The 13445-nt window shown below is 52.8% G+C and overlaps 2 protein-coding genes across 15 annotated transcripts in view; one reads left to right on the forward strand and one right to left on the reverse strand.

Moving 5' to 3' along the window:
- Positions 1-10748, forward strand: part of SPEN (spen family transcriptional repressor) — a 91501-nt gene extending 80753 nt beyond the window's left edge. For all 6 annotated transcript variants that reach the window (XM_057697340.1, XM_057697357.1, XM_057697349.1 and 3 more), the window contains 5 exons: positions 140-8246; positions 8669-9169; positions 9337-9531; positions 9871-10029; positions 10506-10748. In XM_057697340.1, coding sequence (XP_057553323.1) covers positions 140-8246; positions 8669-9169; positions 9337-9531; positions 9871-10029; positions 10506-10637 — 9094 coding nt within the window. In that variant the 3' untranslated portion in view covers positions 10638-10748. The remainder of the gene's footprint in view (positions 1-139; positions 8247-8668; positions 9170-9336; positions 9532-9870; positions 10030-10505) is intronic.
- A 1556-nt stretch (positions 10749-12304) lies between these two features.
- ZBTB17 (zinc finger and BTB domain containing 17) overlaps positions 12305-13445 on the reverse strand; it is a 30921-nt gene continuing 29780 nt past the window's right edge. For all 9 annotated transcript variants that reach the window (XM_057697423.1, XM_057697450.1, XM_057697405.1 and 6 more), the window contains one exon: positions 12305-13434. In XM_057697423.1, the coding sequence (XP_057553406.1) occupies positions 13151-13434 (284 nt within the window). In that variant the 3' untranslated portion in view covers positions 12305-13150. The remainder of the gene's footprint in view (positions 13435-13445) is intronic.

Below are 13445 nucleotides of genomic sequence, written 5' to 3' on the forward strand. Positions count from 1 at the left end.
ATGTTTTTGGACAGTGCAGTTCTAACAATTAAATAATGGCAAAGATTTTTAGAAGCAGGACTTTGTAATCTTACATGTATGATTAATGTGTAAATGATGAGGAAACAAAAAACTAATATATTCTTTTTGTCTTTGGCAGAGAAGAACGAAGGGGATCTTATGACTATAGTCAAGATCGTACATATTATGAGAATGTTCGTACTCCAGGCACATATCCTGAGGATTCCAGACGAGACTATCCAGCTCGAGGGAGAGAGTTTTATTCAGAGTGGGAAACTTACCAAGGAGACTACTATGAATCACGATATTACGATGATCCCCGGGAATACAGGGATTATAGAAATGATCCTTATGAGCAGGATATTCGGGAATACAGTTACAGGCAAAGAGAACGAGAAAGAGAACGTGAAAGGTTTGAGTCTGACCGGGACAGAGACCATGAGAGGAGGCCGATTGAACGCAGTCAGAGTCCAGTGCACTTGCGACGCCCACAGAGTCCTGGCACATCACCCTCTCAGTCAGAGAGATTGCCTAGTGATTCCGAGAGGAGGATTTACAGCCGATCCTCAGACCGGAGTGGAAGCTGTAGCTCACTTTCCCCTCCAAGGTATGATAAACTTGACAAGCCTCGTTTGGAACGGTATACAAAAAATGAAAAGACAGATAAAGAACGAACTTTTGATCCTGAGAGACTGGAAAGAGAGAGACGTTTAATAAGGAAGGAAAAGGTGGAGAAGGACAAAACTGACAAGCAGAAACGAAAAGGAAAAGTTCATTCCCCTAGTTCTCAGTCTTCAGAAACAGACCAAGAAAATGAGAGAGAACAAAGCCCTGAAAAATCGAGGAGTTCTAATAAACTGAGCAGAGAGAAAGCTGATAAAGAAGGAGTAGCAAAAAACCGCTTGGAACTCATGCCTTGTGTGGTTTTGACTCGAGTGAAAGAAAAAGAGGGGAAGGTTATTGACCACACTCCTTTGGAAAAGCTGAAAGCCAAGCTTGATAATGACACTGTCAAGTCTTCTGCCTTAGATCAGAAACTTCAGGTCTCTCAGACAGAGCCTGCAAAATCTGAGTTGTCCAAATTAGACTCTGTTAGAATGAAAGTGCCAAAGGAAAGGGGGCTTTCAAGCCACATAGAAGTGGTAGATAAGGAAGGCAGGCCTAAACCCAGGAAGCACCTAAAACCAGAGCAGAGTGCTGATGGGGTAAGTGCTGTGGACCTGGAGAAGCTGGAAGCGAGGAAAAGGCGTTTTGCAGATTCCAGTTTGAAAGCAGAAAGGCAAAAATCAGACGGCAAGAAAAGTAGTCCAGAGATGGAAGATGCTCGAGTACTTTTAAAGAAACAGCCTGACATATCATCTAGAGATGTCATTCTACTGAGGGAAGGAGAGTCTGAAAAAAAGCCTGTGAGGAAAGAAGTTCTTAAAAGAGAAGCTAAAAAAATCAAACTAGACAGACTTAATGCTGTTCCCAGCCCCAAAGACTGTCAGGAGCTTGCCAGTATTTCTGTTGGGACTGGCTCAAGGCCCAGCTCAGATCTACACGCAAGGCTGAGAGAACCAGTAGGTGAATCTGTGGAAAATCAGGAAATCCAGTCAAAAAAACCCACTCCCTCAAAACCACAACTCAAACAGCTGGAGCTGTTAGATGATCAAGGACCAGAGAGAGAAGATAATAGGAAAAACTATTGCAGTCTTCGTGATGAACCACTTGAATGTAAATCAGGCCAAGATAAACCACATTCAGTAAATACTGAAGAAAAAATTGGCATTGATATTGATCACACGCAGAGTTACCGAAAACAAATGGAGCAGAGTCGTAGAAAACAGCAGATGGAGATGGAAATAGCCAAGTCTGAAAAGTTTGGCAGTCCTAAAAAAGACGTGGATGAATATGAAAGACGTAGTCTTGTTCACGAGGTAGGCAAACCCCCTCAGGACGTCACTGATGACTCTCCTCCCAGCAAAAAGAAAAGGATGGACCATGTTGATTTTGACATCTGCACCAAGAGAGAAAGGAACTACAGAAGTTCACGCCAAATCAGTGAAGATTCTGAAAGGACTGGTGGTTCTCCTAGTGTCCGACATGGTTCCTTCCATGAAGAAGATGACCCCATTGGTTCCCCTAGGGTAATGTCAATAAAAGGGTCTCCTAAAGTAGATGAAAAAGGTCTCCCCTATTCTAACATAGCAGTCAGAGAAGAGTCCTTAAAATTTAATCCTTATGATTCTAGCAGGAGAGAACAGATGGCAGACATGGCCAAAATAAAGCTATCTGTCTTGAATCCTGAAGATGAACTAAATCGGTGGGACTCTCAAATGAAACAAGATGCCAGCAGATTTGATGTGAGTTTCCCAAATAGCATAATTAAGAGAGACAGCCTTCGAAAGAGGTCTGTACGTGACTTGGAACCTGGTGAGGTGCCTTCTGATTCAGACGAAGATGGTGAACACAAATCTCACTCACCCAGAGCCTCTGCATTATTTGAAAGTTCTCGGTTGTCTTTTTTATTGAGGGACAGAGAAGACAAACTACGTGAGAGAGATGAAAGACTCTCCAGTTCTTTAGAAAGGAACAAGTTTTATTCTTTTGCATTGGATAAGACAATCACACCAGACACTAAGGCTTTGCTTGAAAGAGCTAAATCCCTCTCTTCATCTCGAGAAGAAAATTGGTCTTTTCTTGATTGGGACTCCAGGTTTGCTAATTTTCGAAACAACAAAGATAAAGAAAAGGTTGACTCTACTCCAAGACCTATTCCATCCTGGTACATGAAAAAGAAGAAAATTCGGACTGATTCAGAAGGAAAAATGGATGATAAGAAAGATGACCATAAAGAAGAAGAACAGGAAAGGCAAGAATTGTTTGCTTCTCGTTTTTTACACAGCTCAATCTTTGAACAAGATTCCAGGCGATTGCAGCATCTAGAGAGAAAAGATGAAGACTCCGACTTGGCTTCTGGCAGGTTATATGGGAGGCAGACATCTGATGGCGCGAACAGCACAGCTGATTTGATTCAAGAGCCAGTCGTTCTTTTCCATAGCAGGTTTATGGAACTCACACGAATGCAACAGAAAGAAAAAGAAAAAGACCAAAAACCCAAAGAGGTCGAGAAACAGGAAGATACAGAGGATCATCCCAAGACCCCAGAATCTGCTTCTGAGAATAAAGAGTCAGAACTGAAAGCTCCATCTTCGATTGGGTCTCCCAGTGTCACAGTTGTAGCTCCAGAGCCAGCAGCATCATCACTGGAGAGAACAGCTGGTGAAAAAACAGGAGAGGTGCCTTCGGTGACAGAAGAGAAGACCAGTGAGCCAGCCTCTGTCTCCGAAGAAGCAAAACCTGTATCTGATCTGGCTCCCATCGCTGTGGCACAACCTGAGCAAGTAGACTTGCCCCCAGGAGTGGACACCAGGAAAGACATTGCTGAGACTCCTTTAGTTGTTGAAGAAAGTTCATCAGTCGATCAGCTGCCTTATCTGGATGCCAAGCCTCCAACCCCTGGGGCCTCACTTTCCCAGGTAGAGATCAGTGTGGCTTCAGAGGCTGATGGTACCAAAACGCCTCCCAAACCGACGCAGAAGCCTGAGGAAGCCGATGCGCCGAAGGTGGAAAAGCCAGACACGGCTGCTAATGTTGAACCTAGTGCAGGTCAAAAAGCTGAAGATGTTCCCGAGGTCCCGCCTCCAGCTGCTGAAGGGGTAGAGGTTGATCCTCCAGTTGCTGCAAAAGATAAAAAGCCAAACAAAAGTAAACGTTCCAAGACCCCCATTCAGGCAGCTGCAGCAAGTATTGTGGAGAAGCCTGTCACAAGGAAGAGTGAGAGGATAGACCGGGAAAAGCTCAAGCGGTCCAATTCTCCTCGGGGAGAAGCACAGAAACTTTTAGAATTGAAGATGGAGGCAGAGAAGATTACAAGGACTGCCTCTAAAAACTCAGCCTCAGACCCCGAACATCCTGAGCCAAGCCTGCCCCTCAGCCGAACCAGGCGCCGGAATGTAAGGAGTGTCTACGCAACCATGGGTGACCATGAGAGCCGCTCTCCAGTCAAGGAGCCTGTTGAGCAAACAAGAGTGACCAGAAAGAGACTGGAGCGGGAGCTTCAGGAGGCCGCAGCGGTTCCCACGACCCCCAGGAGGGGGAGGCCTCCAAAAACACGCCGTCGAGCTGATGAAGACGATGAGACCGAGGCAAAAGAACCAGTCGAGACAGTCAAACCAGCTGAGGGATGGAGATCCCCACGGTCCCAAAAAGTAGCTGCTGGTGGCCAACAGGGGAAAAGGGGGAAAAACGAACCAAAAGTTGATATTGAACGTCCTGAGGCCACCACTGAGGTGAGTCCCCAAGTAAACGTGAAAGAAAGTAACACAAAATCCAAGGCCGACAAAGAAGAAGCAGGAAGTGAACAGAAACGTGACAGAACAGAAATGAGCACAGACAAAAATCCACCCGAGACCCCCCCAGTAGAAGTGGTGGAGAAAAAAACAGCCCCTGAAAAAAACTCCAAGTCAAAGAGAGGAAGAGCTCGAAACTCTAGGTCAGCGGTGGACAGATCTGCAAATCTGAAAAACGTAGAAGCCACTGTAAGTCCCAGTGTGACTGCAGGCCCCGCAGGACTGCCAGCAGAGGAGGAGTCTGGGGTCGTGGCAGTTTCCCCTGAGAAGAGCGAAAGTCCCCAAAAGGAGGGTAGTTCATCTTTGCAGTTGAACAGTGAGCCAGCTGATCCGGACAAGGAGCTGGAGAAGGAAGATGTGTCTGCCTCTAAACCACCCCCAGAAGCAAATCAGTTAGCCAAGCAGATGGAGCTGGAGCAGGCCGTGGAGAACATCGAGAAGCTCACGGAAACCTCCACGCCCGCGGCTTTCAAGGCGGCAGCTACCGACGCCCCAGAGGGCCTCTCCACAGAGGATGGGGACAAGCCCGCACACCAAGCCAGCGAAACAGAGCTGGCTGCGGCCATTGGTTCCATCATCAATGACATTTCTGGGGAGCCAGAAAACTTCCCAGCACCTGCACCTTACTCTGCAGAATCTCGGACAGATCTTCAGCCTCCTGAGGGAGGAATGGAGCCTGAGACCGATGAGGCCGTGTCTGGCATCTTGGAGACTGAGGCTGCTACAGAATCTTCTAAGCCACCAAGCAGTGCACCTGACCCCTCAGCAGGCTCAGCAGATACCAAGGAAGCCAGAGGGAACAGCAGCGAAACCTCCCACCCAGCGCCGGAAGCCAAAGGATCAAAAGAAGCAGAAGTTACTCTTGCCCGGAAAGACAAAGGGCGCCAGAAGACAACTCGATCACGCCGCAAACGGAATACAAACAAGAAAACTGGGGGCGCTGCAGAGACCCATGGCTCTGAACCTGAGCAGGCTCAAAGCAAGAGCCCTGCTACAAGTGAGGGGACTGTGATACAACCCCCAGAAAGTCCACAGGAAGAAAAGCAGAGTGACAAGCCCCAGTCCACTCCCCCTGAGTCATGTGCTTCTGACCCAAGCAAGACTCCATCCCAGGAAACTTTGTCCCAAGAAAGCAGTGTTGATGAAAAGACGCCAACCAAAGCAGCTGTGCTCCCAGACCTTCCCCCTCCCTCTCAACCAGCCGCCATGGATGACGAGCCTCAAGCCAGATTCAAGGTGCATTCCATCATTGAAAGTGACCCAGTGACCCCGCCCAGCGACTCAAGCATGTCCACCCCCCCAGTTCCTTCTGTAACGATAGCAAAGCTCCCACCCCCAGTCGCTGCTGGGGGGATCCCACACCAGAGTCCCCCTACAAAGGTGACAGAGTGGATCACGAGGCAGGAGGAGCCACGGGCGCAGTCCACTCCATCTCCAGCTCTTCCCCCAGACACAAAGGCCTCTGACATCGACACCAGCTCCAGTACGCTGAGGAAGATCCTCATGGACCCTAAATATGTATCTGCCACGGGCATCACTTCCACAAGTGTCACAACTGCCATTGCAGAGCCTGTCAGTGCCGCCCCTTGCCTGCACGAGGCACCGCCCCCTCCAGTTGAATCTAAAAAGCCTCTTTTGGAAGAAAAACAGGCAGCTCCAGTAACTAACACCTCCGACACACAGGCCTCAGAGGTTCCTGTAGCCGCTGACAAAGAAAAGGTGACTCCAGTCATTGCTCCAAAAATTACTTCTGTTATTAGCCGGATGCCTGTCAGCATTGATTTGGAAAATTCGCAAAAGATAACTCTGGCGAAGCCAGCCCCTCAGACCCTGACTGGCCTGGTGAGTGCCCTGACTGGCCTGGTGAATGTCTCCTTGGTCCCAGTGAATGCGCTGGCTGCCCCCGTGAATGCCCTGAAAGGTCCTGTGAAGGGCCCAGTGGCCACATTGAAAGGCTTGGTGAACACTCCTGCTGGGCCCGTGAATGTCCTGAAGGGACCAGTGAATGTGCTGACGGGGCCCGTGAACGTTCTCGCCACTCCAGTGAATGCTGCCGCGGGCACAGTGAACGCCGCCTCGGGCGCAGTGACAGTCACCGCAAGCGCAGTGACTGCTGCATCTGGCGGTGTGACTGCCACAACAGCAGGTGCAGTGACTGTGGCAGGTGCGGTGATTGCACCATCAGCAAAGTGCAAACAGAGATCCAGCAGCAATGACAACAGTCGGTTCCACCCAGGGTCTATGTCTGTGATTGATGACCGTCCGGCAGACACGGGCTCTGGCGCTGGGCTGCGTGTGAACACTTCAGAAGGGGTTGTGCTCCTGAGCTATTCAGGGCAGAAGACTGAAGGTCCGCAGCGTATCAGCGCCAAGATTAGCCAGATCCCCCCAGCGAGTGCAATGGACATTGAGTTTCAACAGTCGGTGTCCAAGTCCCAGGTCAAACCTGATTCTGTTACATCATCTCAGCCTCCGCCCAAAGGCCCTCAGGCTCCTTCAGGCTATGCAAACGTGGCCACCCATTCTACTCTGGTACTAACTGCCCAGACATATAATGCATCTCCTGTGATTTCATCAGTTAAGGCCGACCGTCCGTCCTTGGAGAAGCCTGAGCCCATTCACCTCTCTGTGTCCACACCCGTCACCCAGGGTGGCACAGTAAAGGTACTCACCCAGGGCATAAACACACCCCCGGTGCTGGTTCACAACCAGCTGGTCCTCACCCCAAGCATAGTCACCACCAACAAAAAGCTTGCTGACCCCGTCACCCTCAAAATAGAGACCAAGGTCCTTCAGCCAGCAAACCTGGGGTCCACGCTTACTCCCCACCACCCTCCTGCTCTGCCCAGCAAACTGCCTGCAGAAGTGAACCACGTCACCTCGGGGCCCAGTACCCCGACAGATCGAACTGTCTCCCATTTGGCGGCCCCCAAGCCAGATGCGCATTCCCCTCGACCTAGCGGGCCTGCTGCGTCCCCGTTCCCGAGGGTGTGCCACCCCAGCAGCACCACGTCTACCGCGCTCTCCACGAACGCCACGGTCATGCTGGCTGCGGGCATTCCCGTGCCTCAGTTCATCTCCAGCATACACCCAGAGCAGTCCGTCATCATGCCGCCCCACAGCATCACCCAGACTGTGTCCCTCAGCCACCTGTCACAGGGCGAGGTGAGAATGAACACGCCCACGTTGCCCAGCATCACCTACAGCATCCGACCAGAGACACTTCACTCTCCTCGGGCCCCCCTACAGCCCCAGCAGATAGAGGTCCGGGCCCCGCAGCGTGCCGGCACCCCCCAGCCAGCCGCAGCTGGTGTGCCCGCCTTGGCCTCCCAGCACCCTCCAGAGGAAGAAGTGCATTATCACCTCCCTGTTGCTCGAGCTGCAGCCCCTGTGCAGTCGGAGGTGCTGGTCATGCAGTCCGAGTACCGACTGCACCCGTACACCGTGCCCCGGGACGTGAGGATCATGGTCCACCCTCATGTGACGGCCGTCAGCGAGCAGCCCCGGGCCACAGACGGGGTGGTGAAGGTGCCACCAGCCAGCAAGGCCCCTCAGCAGCCAGCGAAAGAAGCTGCCAAGCCGGCAGATGCCAAAGCCGCCCCCGCCCCTGCCCCTCACGGTGAGGCCCGCATCCTCACGGTCACCCCCAGCAACCAGCTGCAGGGGCTGCCGCTGACCCCGCCTGTGGTGGTGACCCACGGGGTGCAGATCGTGCACTCCAGCGGGGAGCTGTTTCAGGAGTACCGGTACGGAGACATCCGCACCTACCACGGCCCGACTCAGCTCACACACACACAGTTTCCTGCTGCTGCCTCCATTGGCCTGCCTTCCCGGACCAAGGTTCCAGCTCAGGTGAGAGCGCCGAAAATCTGCCTTGTGTTCCAAGTAGTGGTGGAGGTGCCAGTAAGGTCCCTAAAATATGTTGTCCTTTTTGTGGATTTAAAGAGGAGCTTCCTAAATGTCAGGATGAAGGGATCAGATCACAGCACAGAGAGCCCAGGGACATGGAGGGAGCTCACTGTGGGAGCGGGTGGTGTGGTGGCTCCTGTCTGCGGGGGTGAGGAGGTAGGGAACAGGTGACCTTTTACCAAAATCCTCAACCGTGAATGCCCGAGAGCACAGCCATCTGGTTAAAGCCCCTTCTGGGGGCCTGACCTACAGGAGATACCTGCAGCTGACCTGCCCAGGGGCTCATGGCTGCTTGGCTGGGGGCAGGGTGTTGTTTGTGCATAACAGACTCTGACTCCGTCCCTCTCTCTCCCGCCCAACTCCAGGGCCCCCCTCCTGAAGGCGAGTCCTTACAGCCCACTCCGCCTGCGCAGCCCTCACAGCCTCTCCAGCCTGTGCAGTCCGCACAGCCGGCCCAGCCCACGCAGCCCTCCCAGCTCAGCCAGCCAGGCCCGCCACCAAGCAGCAAGATGCCTCCAGTCTCCCAGGAGGCAAAGGGCACCCAGACAGGAGTAGAGCAGCCGCGCCTCCCAAATGTACCTGCAAACAGGCCAGCTGAGCCTCATGCCCAGGTCCAGAGGGCGCAGGTGGAAACAAGCCAGACCTCCTATCCCTCCCCTGTGTCTGTCTCGATGAAGCCTGACCTCCCAGCCCCTCTTCCTGCTCAGGCTGCCCCAAAGCAGCCGTTGTTCGTCCCCACAACCTCTGGCCCCAGCACCCCTCCAGGACTGGCGTTGCCGCATGCTGAAGCCCAGCCCACCCCCAAACAAGATTCCTCTCCACACTTGGCTTCCCAGAGGCCTGTGGATATGGTCCAGCTTCTGAAGGTAAGTCTGGGCAGGGCCTCCCGTAACACCCTCCATGCTTTGTGCTGTGTTCAGTGCCCTTAAGATCCCCACTTGACTTAGATCAGCAAGCTGCTGCCTAGGGCCGTGGCCGGCACAGCTGTGTTCCCCAGCCATAAGCTCCTTTCTGTTTGTTTCCCTGTGAGCAGAAGTACCCCATCGTGTGGCAGGGTCTGCTGGCCCTCAAGAACGACACAGCTGCTGTGCAGCTCCACTTCGTCTCTGGCAACAATGTCCTGGCCCATCGGTCCCTGCCCCTCTCTGAGGGAGGGCCCCCCCTGAGGATCGCCCAGAGGATGCGGCTGGAGGCCTCACAGCTAGAGGGGGTTGCCCGAAGGATGACGGTAAGACTCAGGGCCCAGGTGAGCAACTGCCCCACCCACAGGAAGGGAAGGCACAGGTGGCCCCCACTGCCTGTCTCCCTGGCTTGTCATGGAGTGCACTGATGGCATTCTTGGAGTGGATGATGAAGGGCATGTTCTTTCTCCACTAGGGGTGCAAAGTGCCTCTAGGCCCAGAGCCGAGGCTTTTTTTCATTCAACAAGTATATGGATGGACCTCAGGGTCATCTTCGAGGTTGGGGTTGTGTGGATTTAGGAGCCAAACCCCCTGGGTTGGACAGGCCTCTTGGGCTGCGGTTTTGTGAGCTGACCCCCGATCACTGATGGCTGCCTCTTCCCCAGGTGGAGTCCGATTACTGTCTGCTGTTGGCTCTGCCCTGTGGCCGTGACCAAGAGGACGTCGTGAGCCAGACTGAGTCCCTCAAGGCTGCCTTCATCACGTATCTGCAGGCCAAGCAGGCGGCAGGGATCATCAACGTTCCCAACCCTGGCTCCAATCAGGTCAGCCCAGTGTCCTGCCTTGGCACACACGCGGGTGGGGCTGGTCTCGGCAGGTCAGGAGGTCTGACTGATCTGGTGGCATGGGCTGCCAGTGCCACCCTGAGTAGTCCAGGACCGTTTCCCAGAGGAGCTAGACAAAGGCATCTTCTGGAGAGAGGAAACCAGCAGAGTGTATGGGCAGGACTATACAGCTGCCCATCCTGGAGATGGTCAATGGAGAGCTGAGACAGCAGAGGTTTTTTCCTTTAGCTTAAGGACATAGAAGAGGTTCCGAGGGGGTAGTTTTCTGATACCTAGTTTTCTTCTGGTGGACAAAGTCTTGGAGACCTTATTTAGCTGATTTGGAAATTGACTCAACCTGGCTCTGTGTTTGGCCTTTAGAGCCCCCAGTTGGAAATGTTTAAGGTAGGAGTGGTAGTGGGGTGGGTGATGTGAAGACAGGAGGTCCCATTATTCTCTCTCGTCCCCTGCTCCAGCCCGCCTACGTGCTGCAGATCTTCCCGCCCTGCGAGTTCTCTGAGAGTCACCTGTCCCGTCTGGCCCCCGACCTCCTGGCCAGCATCTCCAACATCTCTCCCCACCTCATGATCGTCATTGCCTCCGTGTGAGCCACTGAGCGGTCACCACTCAGTGTATCTTCCTGAGGCTCTGCAGCAAAAAAATAAAACACAGGACAACCCAGCCAAGTGGAGGAAGAAGCTGCCGAGGGGGGACAGACTCCACTGCCAGACGGCCAGCCTCGCCCTCCTGCCCGCCCGGCTCAGTCGGACAGACCCCTCTGGGCAGTGGTGCTGCTACTTGTATGTTTACATGACATTTAGCCCAAGGACAGACCACCAACCAATGGACTTGCAGACACCTTGAGGCTGGGTCTCTCGCTCTCCTCTTTTTGGAGAAAAGGAACAGGGCAGTGGAATTTTTTTTGTTGTTTTTGTTTTTAAGAAACAAAAGAGAACTGCCTTTGCACTAAATTAGTGACTTGGACTTTTGCACAGTGAAGACAGGCTGTGACACTCTGGATGTCTTGGTGTATGTGAACACACGTCGCACACACATCACAGACTCTCACGCAGGACTTCAAACTTCTGCTGAAACCTTGGGGTCAAGGAACATTTCATTGGGCTGTTTTGTCCCCACCCCTCCCTTCCCCTTGCTCATCTGGATGTCACCTCTCATTTCTCCTGCCACCACTATCTTTGATTCACCCAGGATGTACAGTTTACAATCAAAAAAGAGCAAACGGAAGGATTTTCTCTCTTGGTGGAATATGCAGAACTTGTGATGTGTGTATATATAAATATATAATATATATAAATATATATAATACCGACTTAAAAATCAAATTCCCCGACATACATTTTTTTTAATCTGTGCCAAAAATGTGTTTTCAGAGAAAATCTTATTTTCATACTCCGACTTTGTATTGTCACTCATTTGTATAAGTGCGCTTGGTTACAGCACGGGCCCTGCCCCCGCAATTTGGAGGTGTCACACACACAAAAAGACTGGCTTCCCTTCTTCCTGTGACCTTGACCTCTCCCCCGACTTCCTAACACTTATTAATTTATGGAACTGTTTTTCTCAGCGCAGTTTTGTTTTGTGTGTCCATTGGATTACAAACTTTATTAAAAAATACAAAACATGTCAAGTGTGGATGTGATTGTCACTTGAATGGGAGGACCACGGGCCCTTGGCTTATGGTAACAGCTAGCCCTCATCCCACTTTTGCTTTCAACCCCCCACCAAGTCTGTAAGTGGAACCTATTTCTTTTCTGCCACTAATCCTCAGCAAGGATCATTTTATCTTGTACAAAAAAGATCTTCATCGCAGACTGAACCCTGAACCATTTTTCAGTGCTGTGGTGGCAGTCTGGCTCCTGGGTAATGGCAAAGGCACTTCAAATTTGGATAGAGAATAATAAAGCTACCGCCCACTCAAACTCTCAGAAGAAAACACCTTAAGGAAGCTTTGGGATCTTGCCTCTCGTCCTTTTCTCCCTCTGGGTGTGATGTAGGCTGGCCCTGCAGCAGCCGCCTCCAAACAGGAGGATGGAACTGGTGGGCCAAGCTTTCCCTGCAGCTGGACCTACAAGCTGGGGAGTTGGGTGGGGAATGGGAACACACGGGCCACAGAGTTGGTGGTCTCACTTGCAGTATCCCTTGGAGCTCCTCCAAACAGACCTATACTTTTGGTGTGAGATGGTACCACCTCAGAGTGAGGGATTCAGCAGCGGGGGACAAGCTGTATGGAAAAGAGGCAGACGGCATCTCATGTCTTCCTGCTGACAAAAAGTGAGCTGCTTCACCGTCCCCACTGCTGCTCCTAGTTTAAGCAGTGCTGCACCTCCTGCCTACCCATCAGAGCCGCTGGCTGCTCATTCCTGTTCTTCTAGGCCCTCAGCCTTGTCGAGACTCCACTGATTCAGGACAAGTAAATGTTCTCAAATGAATCTGGTCTGGCTTTGACCTCATGGCCTGGGTTACTGTGAAGCGAGTGTTGGCGCTCTCCCTCCAAGCCCAACAGAACCAGACCTGTGGCCTGTTGGGCCTGGCGCTCTGCCTACCCTGCTGCCCTGGCTGAATGGGCCCCCGCCGAGCTGGGCTCCACGTGGGTGGCCTGGAACCTGGTGAGCAGCTGTGGCCACGCCCTGTGGGCCCAGCTCCCAGCACCCGCACAAGGTGGGCAGGGTCCCAGCTGTGCTCCACAGCGAAGAGGTGGAGAGGAGAGGTCCAATCCTCAGGCTGAGCAGAAGAGAAGCCTCCAAAGAGGAGACCAGATGAAGGATGGGGCTTGTGGAGCTGCAGTTTCCCTGGCCTGAGGGTGCTGCCCACACCCCAGCCCAGGCAGCTTGCTTCTAGACAGGTCCTGGGGCTCCAGTCCCATCCTGTAAAGTGTGGACCGCCTGGCTTTCCCAAGAAGCAGGTCTCTGCTGGCTGGTCTCTGGGTGGAGCAACCCTTCCGTGGCATCAGCCACAGCTGCCAGCTCCCCGCCCCACCCCCACAGGGAGCTATAGGCAGCATTAGAAAATAATCAAATTTATTCTCTCTAGGGAATGGGGTGACCCCTCTCAGTTCTAGGGTGCCATCCATCCTTAAATAAACAGGAGGAGGGGTGCCTGCTCATTCAGCAGGTGGTGGACATTCAGGGGCTGAGGGGGGTGTCTCTGCCAGGGCGGGCTGCCCATCAGCCCCATCCCGAGGGCGGAAGACCAGCTCCCCAGCCTGCAGCACCTGCCCGGCCGGCCACGTGCTGCCCGGACCGTACTGCTGGTAGAAGTCCGCATCCGTCTGAAACATGACCAGTGCCTGGGCCGTGTGGATCCTCACGTGCTGGGCCAGGCTGTTGGCATCCAGAAACTTATCCCCACAGGAGTCACAGGCGTAGAGGATGTGGGTGTTGGGATCTGTGGGAGTG

This window comes from Hippopotamus amphibius, chromosome 1 (genome assembly GCF_030028045.1).
Source record: "Hippopotamus amphibius kiboko isolate mHipAmp2 chromosome 1, mHipAmp2.hap2, whole genome shotgun sequence".
NCBI classification, from domain to species: Eukaryota; Metazoa; Chordata; class Mammalia; order Artiodactyla; family Hippopotamidae; genus Hippopotamus; species Hippopotamus amphibius.